At 39.5% G+C, this 20,729-nt stretch overlaps 1 protein-coding gene across 2 annotated transcripts in view; it reads left to right on the plus strand.

The window, feature by feature from the left end:
• The first annotated feature begins 981 nt into the window (after positions 1-981).
• CEP135 (centrosomal protein 135) overlaps positions 982-20,729 on the plus strand; it is an 84,131-nt gene continuing 64,383 nt past the window's right edge. For both annotated transcript variants that reach the window (XM_050789774.1, XM_050789775.1), the window contains exons 1-8: positions 982-1,203; positions 4,270-4,428; positions 5,207-5,397; positions 6,321-6,488; positions 9,681-9,822; positions 12,508-12,592; positions 16,859-16,987; positions 18,225-18,440. In XM_050789774.1, coding sequence (XP_050645731.1) covers positions 4,316-4,428; positions 5,207-5,397; positions 6,321-6,488; positions 9,681-9,822; positions 12,508-12,592; positions 16,859-16,987; positions 18,225-18,440 — 1,044 coding nt within the window. In that variant the 5' untranslated portion in view covers positions 982-1,203; positions 4,270-4,315. The remainder of the gene's footprint in view (positions 1,204-4,269; positions 4,429-5,206; positions 5,398-6,320; positions 6,489-9,680; positions 9,823-12,507; positions 12,593-16,858; positions 16,988-18,224; positions 18,441-20,729) is intronic.

The following is a 20,729-nucleotide window of genomic DNA, read 5'->3' on the forward strand; positions in this document are numbered from 1 at the left end:
CCTACTGGCTGGCTCACCAAAATATGTTACCAGATTGGAAGTTGGGAGTTCCAGGTTCTTGGTGCTGTGAACAAAGAATTGGATGAGACTCACAAATAACCACTCCACAAAATTTATTAAGCAAAGAATGTTCCAGAGAGACGAACGGGCTGATTTTCAAGTGGTATCAGCCCTGGATTAAAATAGCCTTTGTTCTTTTATGCCCACTTCCTACTCTTCCTTAACTCTAGGGAGGGGATTTCCTATAATTGTCATATCCGTTTTCTTGTTGTTTTTCTCTCTCAGTGCGCCTGCGTGAGTTTGCCATGATTTTAAGTGTATGTACGATATGCATTTCATATGTATGAGCTGGTCAGTCTTCTGACTTCCTTCCCTATTCTGCTGCCTCAGAAGGCCTATTTGGGAGAAAAGTAAACAGTAAAGAATGAAACTCCCTCTGATCGTCTGGGAAATTTTCAAGGGAGAAATGGAATTCTAGGATTTTACTATGTGTTTTCCATCTGGGAGTGGACTATAACAGTTTATTTCAATTTAATTCCACTCACTCACAAATGTTTTGCTGAGTAAAACAGTCTCCGACTCAAGGAATTCACAGTTGGTGGCGGCAGGGAGAGACAGATCAACAAATGATTGTATTTTGATGGATGAATTCCATGGATCTATACAGCGCCTCAGGGAGATACTATTGTGGGACAATTAATTGCATTGGGTGGTTGTCAGGAAAAGTTGCAGAGACAACGTGTTATCTGCGTTTGGGGATTACGTGGTGAGCAGGCGTTCACCTTGCAAGTGAAGACTACTCCGCTGCAGGGTCCGGTACTGGGGCGGCGTTTTCGCCGCATACGCAGTAGGTGATCCAAACCTCCCGCCGACAGGAGGAAGAGGATGCCAGCTCAGGCACTAGCTGAGGTTTGGCATTTGACGGCCGCGGGCGCCGACCTCCAGGGGGCGCCGTGGCCTCGCGCTGTCCGGGCCGTTGCATTTCCGGGCACTGGGGCGCCGCCATCTCCAAGCGCGCCCCCGCCGCGAGCCGCGCACCGTCCGCCGCTCCCGTTACCGGGGCAACCGCGGCGCCTCCTCCGTGTCGTCCCGGATCGTCCCTCCGCGCCATTTTCAAACTGCCCTAGCACCGGAGCCCGTGCTTGGGGGGAAGGAGCTAGTGGGGGAAATCGAGGCCCGAGGGCAATGCGGCTGAAGCTGCCGGTGAGTCCGGCCGTGGGAGCGAGGGGTCCACCTGCGGCGGTGGTGGCGCCTTCGCCTTCTGGGCGGTACCCGGGGGCCGGGCTCGGGAGCTGCCGGGAGGTCGCGCGGCCGCGGGAGGAAGTGAGGCCGGGCCGGGTCGGACCGGGTGGGGAGGGGTGCGGGGACTCTTCCCACCCACCCCGCCCCCACACCTCCTTCCTGTCAACACCCGACGGTAAAGTTGCAAACCGGAGATTGGCCGGAGGAGAGCTTGGGCCGACTTGTCACGGAGCGTCAGTGTAGGCCGTGCAGACGGGCTTGCTGTTGACCAATGGTTCGATTTAAACATTAAAATGCCGTCTCAGTGTCACAATCATCCATGCTCTTTGTAACAAAAATGTCCCAAAGCGTAGGACGACAGCCTTTAATTAACCTTCACCCAGCTCCTTTGAAGCCTCTCCACTGCTTTCCAGCCTTTACTACTTTGAGTTCAATACGAAGGGACTCCGAGATAACCACAGCTAACGGGTTTCTTTGTTGTTTGCGGTTTTGTTTTTTTAACCCCTGTGCACACGTACATACAGCATTAAATGTACTGGTTTTCAAACGCCAACCCCCAGATACTTCTACACATATATGTATGGGTGACTCCCAAACCGAACCTTTTATGTTGCTTTGCTAGAAACTTAGAGTATAGCCGCCATATTTGGATGGGGGTTACGGGGGAAGGCGGGGAAGGCAACAGTTCATGGGTGGGGATGGCCTAACATGTTTCTGTCTGGGAGGATTTTAATCTGTCCTGTGTATTGAGGCCCTGCCCATGATTTATTGATTCGTATTCATTCTCATTCTCTCCCCTCCAAAGCAGGATGTGAGGAGGTATTATCTCTGGGTAACTGGAGTTGGTAGCAAAGAGGGGAAATGTTTTGAGTGGTGCACCCCTTTAAGTTTACACCCTGCTAGCAATACACCTGGATTTGTCAGGTCTATTTCTGATGTCTGCAGGAATTTCCCTAAAAACCCTGCATCACTTAGGTGTCTCTTGTGGAAGGAACCTAGGAAATCCATTAGGAAGCGATTCAAGAAAAGTTAACAAGAGCAAAGAGAAAGATACACAGAAAGGAGTCACCAAGGAGAGTGACTGATTTAGAAATGATTTGGTAAGTTGAGGAAGCATGGTACAGAAACCAGAGTGCTGGACCAGGACTCAGGAGACCTGGTCTCTGATGACTGCCCACCTACTTTGTGGCCCCGTGGTTTTGGAAGAGTTACTTTCTTGAGGCAGCCTTTCCTCATGTTTAAGTAGGGATGTTATCATTGGTCTTTCTCCCTCACTGGGTAGTTGTGAGGATCGGCTTTTACATGTATGCTCATGCATGTAATGCATTTTTAATATATTGTGAAGAACAACAGATGTAAAACAAAATTTTTATTTGGCTTAGAAATGTGAGTACCATGACTGCAGTTAGTTAGCAAAGGTTAGAAAAGAGCAAAGTTTCTAAAGAAATGATATTTGGGCTGAGCGTATTGGCTCACACCTGTAAACCTAGCACTTTGGGAGGTAGAGGTGGGAGAATACCTTGAGCTCAGGAGTTGGAGACCAGCCTGGGCAACATAGCAAGACCCTCTCTCTAAAAAAGGTAAAAATTAAAATTGAAAAAAAGAAATGATCTTTGGATAACTCCATTTTAGGACAGATTGATAGGAATATATTTATAAATATTTAAAAAGACAAAGATAAGAACTTGAACAGAGGTACTTATGTGTGTCTTTTTTTTAACTGAAGTGAAATTTACATGGTGAAATGCACAGAGCTTAAGTGTACTATTTGAAAAGTACATTCTCTAAATGTATACACTTGTGTAACCACTACCCCAATCAATGTAATATTTTCATTATCCTAAAAAGTTGTCTCTTAACTCTAACAGGCAATCTGCAGCCCGCCTCACCTCCCCAGACATCTGTTTTGATTTCTGACCCCATGGTTTAATTTTACTTGTTCATCAACTGCGTATAAATGGAGTCATACAGTGTATGTCTGGTTTTTTTTGCTCAAATAATGTTTCTGAGATTCATCCATGCTGTTGATGTATATCAGTAGTTTCTTTAATCCCTTAATATTGCATTGTATAAATATATCATAGTTTATGCCTTGTGCTGTTGATGGGGGTTTAGGTTGTTTCCAATTTGGGACTACTATGAGTAAAGCTCCTGTGAACGTTCTTGTAGAGTCTTTTTGTGGATATTTTTTATTTCTATAAATACCTGGGAATAGAATCACAGGGTTATAGTCTAGAAGTATGTTTAACTTTATAAAAAACTGCCAGACTTTTTCCAAAGTGATTTTACACTCCTGTCAGCAGTGTGTGAAGGTTCTAGTTGCTCCAGATCTTTGTCGACATTTGCTGTTGTCGGTCCTTGTAATTTTAGTCATTCTAGTTTGGGATAAATTGTACCTTGTTGTTTTAATTTGTATTTCCATGTTGACTACTGTTGAGCACCATTTCATATCATTATTCCCATTCAGACACCTATGCGAGGTGTCTGTCTGAGTCTTTAGCGCAACTAAATTTTAGTTTTAGCCCAAATTAATGTTCTTATTGAGATGTTTGTCTTACTATTGAGCTGTAAGCGTTCCTTTTATATTCCCTATACAAATCCTTTGTCAGATATTGTGAATGTTTTCTCCCACTCTTTGGTTTGCCTTCTCTATTTTCTTATTTTGATGAGGAGACATTTTAAATTTTGATGAAGTCCAGTTTATCAAATTTATCTTTTATGTTTAGTGCTTTTAAAAGAGGCCTCTCTGAGAAGTCTCTGCCTACTTCAGGCTTAGGAAAAATCTTTGTTTTCTCCTAGAAGCTTTAGTATTTTAACTTTTACATTTAGTTGTATGAAGAAGTATTTATTTTAATGCAGCAACAGGAATATCATAAGCATTGACTTTAAATCTGAATTTTCCAGAAGGCTACCTACCTGAAGAAAAACAAAAAATAATTGCTTCATATTAAAATAATTTTTTCTTCTTATTGTGAAACAACAGTCATAGCTATAAGAAGATAACGATGTTTCATTCTTTTCTCTCAGGACTTTAATTTTTGGAAGTGAATAAAACTTGTTTTGGAAGTACAAGATGACTACAGCTGTAGAAAGAAAGTATATTAATATTAGGAAAAGACTGGATCAGCTGGGATACCGCCAGACTCTGACAGTGGAGTGTTTACCTTTGGTAGAAAAACTTTTCAGGTAAAGACAAAAATACAGTTTTAAACCTAATCCACTTAACTCATTTCTGATTAAACTTCATGCTTCAGTAAAGAAAAGGGTAGCTTTTCGGAAAGTCTTTCAATCATGAAGCTCATCTGTTTTTTCCCTGCTGTACTGTTCAAAGTCAACATTTCTGAGGGTTTTCTCTGTGAACAGAATTACAGTTTTTTGGGTATATGATATAATTGAGAGACACTTCTCCCTGAAGCTCTTTTTTTTCCCGCTGAAGTTCTTTGTCTGCTTCACTGGTCTTCAAATACAGTCATGGATAGTTTCATGACAGTGACACGTTCTGAGAAACATGTCATTCATTAGGTGATTTTGTCGTTGTACCGACATCATAGGATGTGCTTACACGAATCTAGATGGTATAGCCTACCACAAACCTAGGCTATATGATCTATATCCTATGGCTCTTAGGCTACAAACCTGGACAGCATGTTACTATACTGAATACTATAGGCAGTTGTAACACAATGGTGCCTATTTGTATATCTGAACATATGTAAACATAGAAAAGGTATTGTATTGTGCTACAGTGTTACAATGACCAGGATCTCATGAGGCAATAGGAATTTTTCAGCTCCCCCCATTATAAATCTTACAGAACTACTCTCCTTTCTATATGTGGTCTGTGATTGACCAAAATGTCATTATGTGGTGCATGACTGTATTTTAAGCCTCTTTAGAAATATGTTTTTAGTTATTAGAAAGTTAATGAAATATTTCCTGGTATTTAAATTTTCTGTTCTTTTAGCGACTTAGTTCATACAACAGAGAGCCTTCGGCAATCAAAATTATCTACTGTGAAAGCTGAAAAAGAAAGTGCCAATTTTGATTTTGTTTTGGAACCCTATAAACTTGAAAATGCAAGATTGAGTAGAGAAAATAATGAATTATACCTAGAGTTAATGAAACTGAGAGAACATTCGGACCAACACGTTAAAGGTAAGCGAAAATTTGAAAATTTTTAAAATGCAATGTCTTTGTCCTTTTTGTTTTAGAAGGAAAGGCTAATGTCTAATTTTAAAACTATCGATTAGAAAATATAGTAGTCCTACAGCTGGATGGTGTGTGCCTATAATCCCAGCTACTCGGGAGTCTAAGGTGGGAGGATTGTTTGAGTCCAGAAGTTTGAGACCAGCCTAGGCAACATAGTGAGAACTTGTTTCAAAAAAAGAAAAGAAAATATGGTAGTCCTTCTGCTAACAGCCCCTGAAAGACTATAAGGTATGTTGAAGAGTTCCTGAGAAGGAAAATAAATGTGCATTATATAGCTATGGTAATCACTATATGTGGATTACATTTTTAGAATTTTAAAATTTTAGAATTAAAATTGCCATAGGAAATATTAAATGCTGGATTTGAAGAAATGTTCTTGAAACAACTTTTGTTTTTCCCTTACTGAAAATAAAAGTAGTAAATAAGGTGAAAGCCATGTATCATGCTGCCTGTTTTATAGTCAGTCTTTGAGCTGTGGAGTAGAATAGGATGATTTCAAAAGTACTAGGGAAAAGATGATTATATGGTTATCTTAGTATGAATTATTCTTATATTAAGTAGAAAACTTTATCTAATCCATGGGATGAATTGGTAATCCTTTAGCTTCAGACCCAATTTACTGGATCAAAAGCTATGATGTACATTAGGCTCATACAATAGCTGCAAAATGAAGATTCCCTTTTGTGCTTAGTGAGTTATTTGCAGTTTTGTTAATAATAGTAGAAGAAGGAATACGTTTCTACTAAAGCATGCGTAAGAAGCAGGTGGAAACTTTTAAATTGATACAACTTTTTGTATTTTGTGAAATGGAAAACCTTCATTGGATTTCTTGATCTTTAAAATGGTCTTTGAATCTTTTTCATTTTAAGAGTTGAAAACTTCATTGAAGAAGTGTGCACGTGAAACAGATGATCTGAAATTTCTAAACAACCAATATGTTCATAAACTCAAACTGTTGGAGAAAGAGAGCAAAGCTAAGAATGAAAGAATTCAACAACTTCAAGAAAAGAATTTGCATGCTGTAGTACAAACTCCAGGTAAATCGATTCCTTCTCAAGACAAATTGGACATATTTAATCTTTTAACGATGTTAACATCATTGACTAAAATAGGACTTTGGATTGTATTTTCATGCTTAGACTTTAGTGTTTGAAAATATATATTGAATAGACCATAAACTTCTTATTTATTTCTAATGATCTGGGTAGTAATTTATATGTGTGCTTAGAAATGTATGTAGTGTTAGTTACTGAGATATAAGTAGTCTAACTTTAATACCCAGAGCTTTCTCTAATCAATATTTTAAATTCTTTTTTCTATTATTATTATCATTATTATTTTAGTTGTAAAAGTAACCCATACTCATTAAAGAATTCGGAAATTATGTACTTTCTTAGTTTATTTTACTATTTTTAGCATTATGCTCAGCAGTTATAGAGCAAGAGAAAGAAATGATGGGTCCAGGTGCGGTGGCTCACACCTGTAATCCCAACACTTTGGGAGGCTGAAGTGGGCAGATCATTTGAGCCCAGTTCGAGACCAGTGTAGGAACATGGTGAAACCCCATCTCTACCAAAAATACAAAAATTAGCTGGGCATGGTGGCGCAAGCCTATAGTTGCAGCTACTTGGGAGGCTGACGTGGGAGGATTGCTTGAGCCTGGGAGGCGGAGGTTGCAGTGAGCTGAGAGTGTACCACTGCACTCCAGCTTGGGTGATAGAGTGAGACCCTGTCTCAAAAAAACGAAACAATGGGCCACATCTAGAGTTGGTGATTGTTCAGCAGGTATTGGTTGGTGGAAGAATCTACAATATTAGTGACAAAATCATTAAGATAGCTGAACCATGGGATCAAGATTATGAAATTAAGTGAGTAACAGGTGGCTGCTGGTTTATGGGACTAGGTCAAGACAGATTAAAGAGCATGGTGAGTACCAAAAGTGATTTGTTTGCTATGAAGATTACAGTCAGAATGGAATTTTGGAGTTGAAGAACTAGAAGCCAGCAGAGTTCTGAGTAATGACAAAGGCCAAAGTGTAGTCATTTTATTGTGTGCCTGAGGTTGAGGGGAGAGGAAACTCCTGAGAGTGGACAGATTAGAACTGTGAAGGCAGGGTGGGGGAAGACTCAGTGGACCGTGAGATAGTTTAGTAAATGAGATAGATGGACACGGGGACTGTGAGCCAAAGGCAGAAGAGATGGAGAAAAGTGGAAGTCAACCTTGAAAGTAACTAGAAGATTAAGCCTAAAAAGAGGATAATCAGGTTTCCTGAGGAAAGAATGGGATAGACTCCAGAGAGGTTCAAGATGTTTAATCAATATAGTGACTAAGTGTAGATTTGGGAAGCAGAGGAATTCTCAGACTTCTCTTTCGAGTGAATGAGTAGGTGGAGGGTGATACTATTTCTTAAGTTAGAGAATGTGGGAAGCAGAGCAGGAGTCCACTTTTGGATGTGTGGAGTGTGCTATACCCAGAAAACATGCATGTCTAAATTTTTGGCAAACAGTGGGATATGTAGATCTGTTCTCAAAAGTGTGGGTCCTGGTGGAGATGCAAATTTGAGAGTCATTGGAGTCTCACGGTAATTGAAGCTATGGGTGTAGTAAGAATTATCTAGTGAAATTATGTAGACTGGAAAGAGAGGAGACCCAGAGTCAGATGCTAGGGAAGTTGGTATTTAAGGGACAGGTGGAAGAAGACGGTTTCTGAAAGGAACTGAGGAGCCACCAAGGAGGAAAACCAGGAGGTAAAGAAAGAAGGAATGGTTAGCTTTGTTCAGGTGTGTGAACAAGCAGGTCATTTAAATACTCTTGGCCCAGTTTTCTTATCCTTAAAACTCCTTTTGTATACTCCTACTTTTGTAGGTCGCGCCACTGCACTCCTACTTTTGTAGGAGTATACAAAATTTGTTAGAATTCTAATGAGACAAAATTGTGAATTATGTTTGTTCTTCACGAGGATCTTCTAGTTTTTCAAATACACTTCTAATCTTGGCAAAATCCTTAAAAAGATAAATTGTCTATGTATTTTTAACCAAGACAAGATACATCTAGCTGTAAGAAAATTTAGTCCTACTACTTGTAAAGATTAAGAAAACATTCCCTCCTAATTCAGGTTATAGCTTGGCTTTATATTACAGATGACATTCCGTGCATTCTAAGTTTGCTACTTACAATTTCAGTTATCTGCTATGTTGATATTACTTAATAAGCATGCATATTTTAGTTCTCACTGCCAGTTTTCTGCTAGTGATAATTTTTTTTTTTTTTTTTTTTTTTTTTGAGACGGAGTCTTGCTGTGTTGCCCAGGCTGGAGTGCAGTGGCCGGATCTCAGCTCACTGCAAGCTCTGCCTCCCGGGTTTTTACGCCATTCTCCTGCCTCAGCCTCCCGAGTAGCCGGGACTACAGGCGCCCGCCACCTCGCCCGGCTAGTTTTTTGTATTTTTTAGTAGAGACAGGGTTTCACCGTGTTAGCCACGATGGTCTCGAACTCCTGACCTCGTGATCCGCCTGTCTCGGCCTCCCAAAGTGCTGGGATTACAGGCTTGAGCCACCGCGCCCGGCCGCTAGTTATAATTTCTTGAGCTCATAATAGTGAACACCACAGGCACATTCAGCTTTTTTTTTTTTTTTTTGAGATGGAGTTTCACTCTTGTTGCCCAGGCTGGAGTGCAGTGGCACGATCTCGGCTCACCGCAACTCTGCCTCCCGGGTTCAAGCGATTCTCCTGCCTCAGCCTCCCAAGTAGCTGGGATTACAGGTGCCCGCCACCACGCCCAGCTAATTTTTTTGTATTTTTAGTAGAGAGGGGGGTTTCACCATGTTGGCCAGGCTTGGTCTCGAACTCCCAATCTCAGGTGATCCACCAGCCTCTGCCTTCCAAAGTGTTGGGATTACAGGCATGAGCCACCGTACCCGGCCATATTCAGCTTTTAAACTTGCCAAAGTCTTATCCCCATCTAGTGGACAAACATATTAAACCTGGGCATATATGCCAAGCATGCAAGCATATAAAACTTGTTTGATAACCATGTCTTGTTGAGGTTTTTAGGAATGCATTGTTTAGTTAAAGATCAGGGTGGATATTTACATATTGATGGAGAAAATATTTTATCAATATGTATTATGAACTGCAGCACACTTTATAACCAAAAGGCTAACCTGGAATATTTAATTCTAAGACATGGTTTTGTTTCTTCTTAATTTTTTAAGACACTCATTCTTTTTAGGTGGCAAGAAAAGAAGTATTGCTTTCAGGCGCCAGCGTATGCAAATTGATGAACCGGTTCCTCCCTCTGAAGTCAGTTCATATCCGGTTCCTCAACCAGATGACCCTTACATTGCAGACCTCCTACAAGTGGCTGATAACAGGTGCATTAAATAATTCTTTCTTGGCTTGAGTTAATTGAGCACTCAGTTAGCTCTAAGTTTCTTGATAGGAGGGCTTTTTGTCTTGTTAACTGTTGTCTCTCCAGTGTCTAGCACAGAACTTTGCACAGGCACTCGGTAAATACTTTCAGATTGATATAAAATGTTTTTACTTGTTTTGAAACTTTGATCAAGTAGATCGTATATCTAAGGTTTCTGTTCACACTGGTTTAAAAATAGTTTAGTGCCATCAAGAACCTGTTTAAGTAGAGCTGCTTTGACATTTTGTGTCATCTCCAAGTAAGAGGTATCCTTTTTGCAGGAGTCTTTATTACTTCAGATTTATGTCAACTGCCAGTTAAATATGAAGAGATTTGTAACTGGATTTGAAATTCCTTTTTAATGGTTTCTCTAGCTCTGTGTTTATATTTCCTTACATTTGAATTATATATAAATTCCATTTGATTGAAACGTTATTAAACCTCCTGGGCAAGGCACTGTGTAAGTGTTCTGAGGATATAAAGATGAAGAAGATGGTGTTTCTGCTTTTGAGAAGTTTGTAGTCCAGTACTACAGATGAGACGAGAAATTCACAAAGCATCATTAAGAAAATTCTAAGAGGCTCAAATTATAAATTCACAAAACACCATTAAGAAAATTATAAGAGACTCAGCCGGGCGCGGTGGCTCAAGCCTGTAATCCCAGCACTTTGGGAGGCCGAGACGGGCGGATCACAAGGTCAGGAGATGGAGACCATCCTGGCTAACACGGTGAAACCCTGTCTCTACTAAAAAATACAAAAAACTAGCCAGGCATGGTGGCGGGCGCCTGTAATCCAAGCTACTCAGGAGGCTGAGGCAGGAGAATGGCATGAACCCGGGAGGCAGAGCTTGCAGTGAGCCGAGGTCGCGCCACTGCACTCCAGCCTGAGCGACAGAGCGAGACTCCATCTGGAAAAAAAAAAAAAAAAAGAAAAAGAAAATTATAAGAGACTCAAAGGATGAGCACTAGTCTCCATGATAATAGCTGGAGAAGCATTTCAAAGTATAGAATACACTAATGGAAATAGTTCATGCAGGTAGCTTTTTATTTTTTAGATTATGCAGAGAATGTGGGGGATTTTATTAATCTCAGTTGATCAATCTAAAAGAGATCACTGGGACCAGGTGCAGTGGCTCACACCTGTTAATCCCAGCACTTTGGGAGGCCGAGGCAGGAGGATTGCTTGAATCCATGATTTGAGACCAGCCTGGGCAATATAGTGAGACCTTGTCTCTACAAAAAAAAATAAAAATTAACCAAGCATGGTGGCATGCACCTGTAGTCCCAGCTACTGAGGAGGCTGAGGTAGGCAGATTGCTTGAACCTAGGAGGCAGAGGTTGCAATGAGCTGAGATTGAACCACTGCACTCCAGCCAGGGACACAGAGCAAGACCCTTTGAGCTACTGATTAGGATCTCTTCACTCAATTGTCACACAATATTTTTATATAGTTATTTGACCTTAACTGGGAAGTGTTTTGTTTTTATAATCTAGGACTTTTCAGACAATGTGTTAGTATTATTTAGGGAATTATTTGGGCTGCATAAGTGACATTCGTCTCTTTTAATTGTCCTATTTAATTTATATATGCACATTTTGTTTGTATTCAGAGTCATTCATGCATTTATATGAGTGCAGCTGCATGCATACTCTTCTCCTAAACCTAGATTAGTAGAAAATGTTGGTTCCAGTTAACATCAAGTACAAGCCGTATCCAGCCTCATTTACTCCACCCCATGGAAAATCTCTTTTAAAAACAGACCTGGGGCTGGAAGCACTGTGGCTCACGCCTGTAATCCCAACATTTCGGTAGGCCGAGGCAGGAGGATTGCTTAAGCCCAGGAGTTCAAGACCGGCTTCGGCAATGTGGAAAAACTCTCTCTCTACAAAAAATTTTAAGATTACCCAAGTGTGGTGGCATGTGCCTATGGTCCCAGGTACTTGGGAGGCTGAGGTGGGAGGATTGATGGAGCTGTGGAGGTTGAGGCTACAGTGAGCTGTGATCGGGCCACTGGATTCTAGCCTGGGAAACAAAGGAAGGCCCTGACTCAAAAAAGAGAAAAAAGCAGACCTGGCTTCAGGCTTTGTCTTTCCAATATGAAAATAGATTATGTCATAATGTACCTGAACAATTCAGGTAATTTGGACAAAATCTTGATTCTGTTAGAATTAACAAGTTCCAGAAGGAATAGGTTTTTTGCTGTAGTTACATATGATCTTTCTCTCCAGAGTTTCAAAGTAGTATTAGACAATACAGGGTTAGGGGCAGAAAACACATTTTAGTTTCTTATTTCACTTACTAAGCCTGTGAATTTTGGAGCAAACCTGAGTTTTCTAAACCTAAGAATTGGCAGCAGTACCTCAAAGAATTTTCCTGGGGATCAAAATGCAGTAGTGAGGTGTTTCTTGCACAGTGTATCTGAGTTACAAATTATTTTCTACTCAGTTTTAAATCTGTTCTTACAAACCAACTCTCCATGATGATGTACTATATTTTTTGTTGATTTGGGGACCCTTTGGCACAGTACATCCTACCTCTTTGAGAAGCTGAAAGTATAGAATTTATGAAATAACACATCTAGCTTCGTTTCTTATTTTGTATTTCTTAACAAAAGTATATTGGCATTAATTTAAAGTGCTTTTCAGGATTCAAGAACTTCAACAGGAAGTCCACCAGCTACAAGAAAAGTTAGCAGTGATGGAAAGTGGGGTGAGCGATTATAGCAAGCAGGTAGGATTTTTATTTACTTGCATAGTAGAGATTGAGATAGGTATGCTGTGATTATAAATAGAATTGGGTTATATTTGAAATTACTGATACTGAGTTTTTATATAGCTTTTATCTTTTTCATCAGGTTTGTTAATAGAGTTAATAGCTGGAATAGCTTAGGTGGCTTTACTTACTTAGTCTGTCTCTTCAAAAAATTTAAAAATTAGCCAAGTGTGGTGGCATGTGCCTATGGTCCAGGTACTTGGGAGGCTGAGGTCGGAGGATTGATGGATTGAAGAGCACTTATTTACTCCATTCCCTTCACTGTTCATTGAGGTGAATAGTAGTTTTTGTTTGGTTTTCCTTTTAGCTGAATCATTTATCTCCCCAAATATAATTTTATAACCATATTACTGTTTTCATTGAAGTGTGCTATGTTTTACAACTGTACTTTTGTGATTTTTTTTTTTTTTTTTTTTTTTTTTTGGAGACGGAGTCTTGCTCTGTCACCCAGGCTGGAGTGCAGTGGCCGGATCTCAGCTCACTGCAAGCTCCGCCTCCCGGGTTCATGCCATTCTCCTGCCTCAGCCTCCCGAGTAGCTGGGACTACAGGCGCCTGCCACCTCGCCCGGCTAAGTTTTTGTATTTTTAGTAGAGATGGGGTTTCACTGTGTTACCCAGGATGGTCTCGATCTCCTGACCTCGTGATCCGCCCGTCTCGGCCTCCCAAAGTGCTGGGATTACAGGCTTGAGCCACCGCGCCCGGCCCTTTTGTGATTTTTCTACTCTTTTTATAGATTTTGTCATATTGAACACCAGTCTCTTAGAAAGTTACTCTTTTGTGTTGCCATGTTTTTTTTTGTTTGTTTTCTCTACAAGCACTAGTCCTCATACAACAGTTTTCTGAAGAATCAGGAGAATTAGTAGATGCAGAGTTGTATTATAACCATAGCAAGCTTTGTCTTTTCATAATTTCTATTGATGTCTTGGCTAAATTCTGATTTGGGTAATTACTGGCTTGTTTTCTTAATATGCGTCTTGAGGTTAAATTGGGTAACACGTTTTTCATTTTCTGCATTGACTGCATTTTTTTTTTTTTTTTTTTTTTTTGAGACGGAGTGCTGTGTCACCCAGGCTGGAGTGCAGTGGCCGGATCTCGGCTCACTGCAAGCTCCGCCTCCCGGGTTTACGCCATTCTCCTGCCTCAGCCTCCTGAGTAGCTGGGACTACAGGCGCCCGCCACCTCGCCCGGCTAGTTTTTTGTATTTTTTAGTAGAGACGGGGTTTCACCGTGTTAGCCACGATGGTCTCGATCTCCTGACCTCGTGACCCGCCCGTCTCGGCCTCCCAAAGTGCTGGGATTACAGGCTTGAGCCACCGTGCCTGGCCTGCATTTTTTTTTTGGGTGATCTGCACACACAAATATAGATGTAACTTAGGTGTTGGTATGACTACGTCTTTAAAGTGTTTTGAAGATTAGTTGGATAAAAATGGAGTTAAAGAAAATCGACTAGGCGTGGTGGTTCATGCCTGTAATCCTAGCACTTTGAGAGGCCGAGGTGAGTGGATCACTTGAGGTCGGGAGTTGGTGGCCAGCCTGATCAACATGGAGAAACCCCATCTCTACTAAAAATACAAAATTAGCTGGGCGTGGTGGCGCATGCCTGTAATCCCAACTACTCGGGAGGCTGAGGAAGGAGAATCGCTTGACCCTGGGAGGCAGAGGTTGTGGTGAGCTGAGATCATGCCATTGCACTCCAGCCTGGGCAACAAGAGCGAAAACTTGGTCTAAAAAAAAAAAAAAAAAAAAAAAAAAAAAAAAAATTCCGTCTTCTGAGAATGTCACCTTGTCTCAACTTTCTATCTCTACCTTTAAAATTAGCCATATTTGCACTCAGGCTGTCTTAAAATTTAGGGGGCAGGGTATTGTTCATCCTGTTTAAGGCTGAGTTGCCTGTGCTCTTGACCCCATTTCCTCTTTTTTCCTTAGGACCTTACTTTAATCAATTATTCTTTTTTCTTTAATAAGTACTTGCATAACCACTTTACAATGATTAATTTAATCTTCATAACAATCCTGTGAAGACATACTTCTATTGTCATAGCGAACATCCCTTTTCAAAAACTCTTTTTTTTTTAAATGGAGTCTCGCTCTGTCGCCCAGTCTGGAGTGCAGTGGCATGATCTCGGCTCATTGCAAGCTCTGCCTCGTGGGTTCATGCCATTCTCCTGCCTCAGCCTCCTGAGTAGCTGGGACTACAGGCACCCACTACCGCGCCTGGCTAATTTTTTGTTATTTTTTAGTAGAGACGGGGTTTCACCGTGTTAGCCAGAATGGTATCGATCTCCTGACCTCATGATCCTCCCACCTCGGCCTCCCAAAGTGCTGGGATTACAGGTGTGAGCCACCGCGCCCGGCCAAAAAAACTCTTTTAACTACCTGTTCCTCTTGAGGATTCCTTCTCCCTCTCTACGCATACTTCTCCAAAGACTGTCTTACTTGATAGCTCCATTTCTGTCTCTGCTTCTCCACCTCCTGCTCACTCCTTAACCTATTGTAGTCTGTCTTCTGCACTCACTACGTGAACTAGTCTAGTTAATTATATCAGTAGCATTAATTGCTAGATCCAAAAGGATACTTAAGAGTCTGTTTTCTTGACCTACTCTGTGGTAGTTGGTAGTATTGATAATTGTTCTTTGAAACTTTTCCATGACGTTCCAGTTTTCTTTTTTTTAAGCCTATTATAATTTTTTTTTTTGCTTTGTTTCACCTGTCCACTCCCTGAAATATTACTGTTTTCCTGAATTCTGTCTTTGACCTTTCTTCTCTTCCGTATCTTTTCTCAAGTGTCCTCATCGCTCTCTTGGTTTAAAATATTGCCTGTGTATTGATGACTCTTCCATCTCTCTCTGGCTCAAACTTCTCTGCTGAACTCCACACCCATATACCCACCTTCACACTGGGCATTTCCACTTGAATGTAGTCTTTTTGTACTCATATGCCTTGTACTGGACTTGTTCTCTTCTGGTTTCAACTCCTATATTCTCTACTTTGGTTGGTAGCATCAACGTTTGCCCAACTGCACATTCTGTAGTCTTTCTAGATCTCTTTCTTTTGCCTTCACGTACCACTCACCAAGTTCTGTCATTTCTACTGGCTAAGTGCTTCTTAAACTTATTTCTTCTGTTCTATCCTCTACCACTGTTTTATTTTAGTCATTAATTGTTTCTTATGCATTCCTGCATTAGGTTTCCTTGCCTCTGTTTTTATTCCTGTCAATTTCATCCTTTAGTGCAGGATAATCATAATGAGTTTCATCCTAATTCTTCAGACATCCCCAACTACTAGATCCCATGCACATTACATCCAGTCATACCAAGCTATTTCTGCTGTCTCAAACATTCCATATTCTTGTTACTTTTTGGTATGTTTGGGGTGTTTGGTTATTTATTTATTTTAAGAAAACCAAAGCTTGGGCAAGGAGCAGTGGCTCACGCCTATAATCCCAGCACTTTAGGAGGCTGATTTGGGCAGATCACCCAAGGTCAGGAGTTCAAGACCAGCCTGGCCAACATGGTAAAACCCCATCTCTACTAAAAATACAAAAATTAGCTAGGCATGGTGGCACATGCCTGTAGTCCCAGCTACTCAGGAGGCTGAGGCAGGAGAATCACTCGAACCCGGGAGGCAGAGGTTGCAGTGACCCAAGATCATGCCACTGCACTCCAGACTGGGTGACAGAGTGAAACTCCGTCTCAAGAAGAAAAAAAAAAGAAAGCAAAGCTTGAAAGTGTGAGCTTTTCCAAATTCTTACATAAATAACAGATAATTAAATTCACCCCAGTTTCCTATTCTTTCTAATATTGAGGTTCAGTAGCAACTTACTTTTCTTAGTGTGTTACACTCATTTATTTATTCTACTAGGGACTGAAGTAGTTTTGATTCAGTTCTAGTACTTGAGCATGTGTGTAATCTGCTAACAAGTTTGTTTTTATATAAACATTGTTAAATCTTAAAAGAGGGAAAAAAATACAAAAATTAAATAAGGAAGAATCTGTAGTAAAAATACATATGAAAGATATATTGACAGTATGTCTGTTGACATTTTTTATATAATTTATTTTTGTTCTGCATTTATGCATATAATATATCACACAAATATAAGTGTTAATCTCTTGTATACATTGGGACGAAAGAAAATATGTCCAAATAAATGTTTGTTCAGTGTTAATCATTTGGCTGAAAACCAGATTTTTTAAAATGACAGCATGTCTTTGTATCTTCAGATTGAGCTAAGAGAACGAGAGATAGAACGACTGTCAGTTGCTTTGGATGGTGGTCGGTCCCCTGATGTCCTCTCTCTGGAGTCTAGAAATAAAACCAATGAAAAGCTTATTGCTCATTTAAATATTCAGGTAATGGCTTTTATAATTATTTCACTGAGTGTATATAATGGTGTTTATAATAAACACTATATGTTTATAATGGTCTACGGGTTTGTAAAAGTGGCAGGAGTTGTTCACTGAGGTATTATTTGCAATGGGAAAAATTTGATAGAATCATAGTATCCAGAAATAGGGTGGAGTTATTGAAAAATCATGTTTCTAAAGACCATTGAATGAGGAGTAATTAACATACACCATAACATTAACAATTTAAAGGAAGAGAATAAACTCTGGGCACATGATTGTCAATTTGCTTTTAAGAAAATGTATATATGGACTTGGAAAGAGAAAACAAAGAGAATGTACCAAAGTATACTAACAAAGCTTATCTTTGTGTGGTGGAATATTCTCCTTTATGGTTTTCTCTTTTTTTAAAAAAAAAATTTCGTGAGTATATTTTTATAACCTAAAAAATTAAAAATGTATATAAAAATTAAATATCTAGCTTTTAGCTACTTACGTAGTGGATTCCTTTGGCATGCATTTGACCTAAGGCTGAAAGAGCAGGAGAGTTCCATATAGCATGACACATGAACTTTAGAAATTTTGGTATGACAGAGCTGCTTGGGCTACAAACAGAATATAGTAGGTAAAAAATATCAACAGTAGCTCTAGAGGAGTGCTGTCCCATACAAATATGATATGAGCCATAAATGTAATTTAAATTTTTCTAGTAGCAGCTCGATTTAAAAAAATAAAAAGGTGAAATTAATTGTAATAATGTGTTTACCCCAATATGTCCAAAATATTGTCATTTCAACCAGTAATGTTTTTACATACCTATTTTTTTCTTTGTATTATCTTTGAAATCCTGTGTATATTTTATAGTTATAGCACATCTCAGTTTACACTAGCCACATTTCAGATGTTCAGTAGCCACATGCGGTTGCTAGTGGCTACTATATTGAACAACACATTCTATTATCATCATGATATTCTTGTCATATAGAACTCTGTACTGGGAAAAAGTTCACACAAGTTTCTTGTCCTTTCTGTGCTTGAAAATCAAAGCCAATGGATATGTACTTTCATTACACTTCACATGGTCAGTTTTGTAAATAACAATATAAATTTGCAAATATAGAATAGCTGTAGTTTTAATCTTCAATAAGTTTTAAAATACAGTTTTTTGAAATATTATTTGGAAAGTCAGTGTTTAGGATAATTTTCCAATTCATATACCTCATAAATTACAACTCCAATTCAGGTTGACTTTCTTCAGCAAGCTAATAAAGACCTGGAGAAGCGTATACGAGAGCTTATGGAAACCAAGGAAACGGTGACATCTGAAGTTGTTAATTTAAGTAACAAAAATGAAAAACTCTGCCAAGAATTAACTGAAATAGATCAGTTAGCACAGCAGTTGGAAAGACATAAAGAAGAAGTGCTTGAGACTGCTGATAAAGAACTTGGGGAAGCAAAGGTAATGAATGATATGTGTGGGTTGTGAGAGTGTTCATTAATTCTCCAACACACAGTGAGCTTGAGCCCTTTTGATATCTGCAATTCAGGTTTTTGGTTTGTGTGTCTGTTTTTGTTTTTTTGCTTTGGTAATGCAGGGTTTTCTGAAGTGTTGTTTACACCTGTAAATGATTGTATTTGTTTTAGTTGTTTGAATGTCTCTCTGAAGCACACCTATTCTTAGGATGGATCTCCAAGGACTTGTTTTCCTTCAAGATTTTTATCTCTGCCTCTTTGTGCATTGTGAGAGAGCTTTTGAAGTTTCCCCTCTATGTCATTTTTGCTCTATAATCCTTTTTTTTTTTTTTTTTTTTTTTGAGACAGAATCTCTGTCTCCCAGGCTGGAGTGCAGTGGTGTGATCTCGGCTCACTGCAACCTCCGTCTCCCAGGTTCAAGCAGTTCTCCTGCCTCAGCCTCCAAATAGCTGGAATTACAGGTGCTCGCCATGCCCAGCTAATTTTTGTACTTTTTTTGTACTTTTAGTACAGATGGGGTTTCACCATGTGGGCCAGCCTGGTTGAACTCCTGACCTCAGGTGATCCATCCACCTCAGCCTCCCAAAATTCTGGGATTACAGGCGTGAGCCACTGCACTCAGCTTGTGGTTTTTGAGACATGGTCTTGCTCCGTTGCCCAGGCTGGAGTGTGGTGGGACAATCATAGCTTGCTGCAGCCTCAACCTCCTCAGGCTCAAGCAATCCTCCCATCTCAGCCTCCCGAGTAGCTGGGACTGCAGGTGCATGCCACAAGGCCCAGCTAATTTTTTAATTTTTTGCAGAGACGGGATCTCACTCTGTTGCCCAGGTTCGTCTCAAACTCCTGGGTTAAGCAATCCTCCTGCTCAGCCTCCCTAAGTGCTCAGATTACAGGCATGAGCAGCCATGCCTGGCCACCAAGAATTCTTTAAAAGTGTTTTTAAAACTATGTATGTCCTTGTACATTTTTAAGTTGGTAATTATAATAACGTTTTTCATCTTTTAAGTTTAAATGGAAAGGGTGATATTTCCAGTCTATTTTAAATACAATGTCTTAAAATAAAACTATTTCATTGTTCTTTTAATTATAGCCAGTAAAATCTAAATTATCCTTTCTCTTTGAAATTTCCACAGAATTTTATCCTATTTCAACCAGTTTTATGCTTGAAAACCTTTTCGTGATCACACTATCATACATCTGTACAATAAAAAGAACAAATTTAAAAAGAATGATTTTTTTTTATTTAAAAAATTTCTGACAGCCTATCTGATGGGAAAACAAAAGTTTTTTATTTTTAAAAATTTCCTGTAACTGTTAAGGTTCAAGGTGTTAACATTTTTATCTGAAATAGTGTTATCGTTACAATTTTTAATTATCAGTGGGTTAAAGTGACAAATACACCACAAATGTTGATATTTATGAAATAAAAAAGTAAAATTGTATTGGAAATACATCTCTTAATGGGAGATAATAGGAGAAAATAGTGTCTTATTTAAAGCCTTTGGCCAGCCCCAACATTTCAGATTATCTTTTGATCTGGTACTCCAAAAGTTTTTTGTATCTTGAGACAGTGCACTATTGAGGTATAAATGAGATACATGCCCTTCTTTGAACATTGAGAGAAAGGCAGCTATAAAAGGGAGGGTAGGAATGCAGAACTCACATGGTAGCCGGGCCACAAACAAGTTATTAGGTAGATCATTTTTAAGAAGCACTGAATATGCAAATTAAGGATTCAGATGCTGATTCCTTAGAACTATGTGCATACCATAGTTTTATATAATACTTGGAAAGTGTTCATTTTATCCCAGGAGTAAGTATAATCCAGTTTGAAGACCACTGCTCTACATCACCGAATTAATTTTATACAGTGCCATCTCTACTAATTAGTGGAATAAAAGGAAATTACCTCAGTATTTTAAAAACCATGTATGAAAGGCCCACAGCAGACAATCATACTCAGTGGTAAAAAACTGGAAGCTTTTCCTCTAAGATGAAGAACAGGAAAGGATTCCCACTCTTGTCACTACTACTCAACATAGTACTAGAAGTCCTAGCCAGAGCAGTTAGGCAAGGAAAGGCGTACAAATTGCAAAGAAAGAGTAAAATTATCTCTGTTTACAGATAACATAATTTTATATGTAGAAAGCCTTCAACATTCCACAAAAATCAGACCTAATAAACTAATTCAGCAGAATTGCAGAGTAGAAAATCAGCACACAAAAATCAGATGTTTTTCTATACACTAAGAATAAACTATCCAAAAAGGAAATTA

The sequence above is a fragment of the Macaca thibetana genome, chromosome 5, assembly GCF_024542745.1.
Source record: "Macaca thibetana thibetana isolate TM-01 chromosome 5, ASM2454274v1, whole genome shotgun sequence".
In the NCBI taxonomy this organism is placed as follows: Eukaryota; Metazoa; Chordata; class Mammalia; order Primates; family Cercopithecidae; genus Macaca; species Macaca thibetana.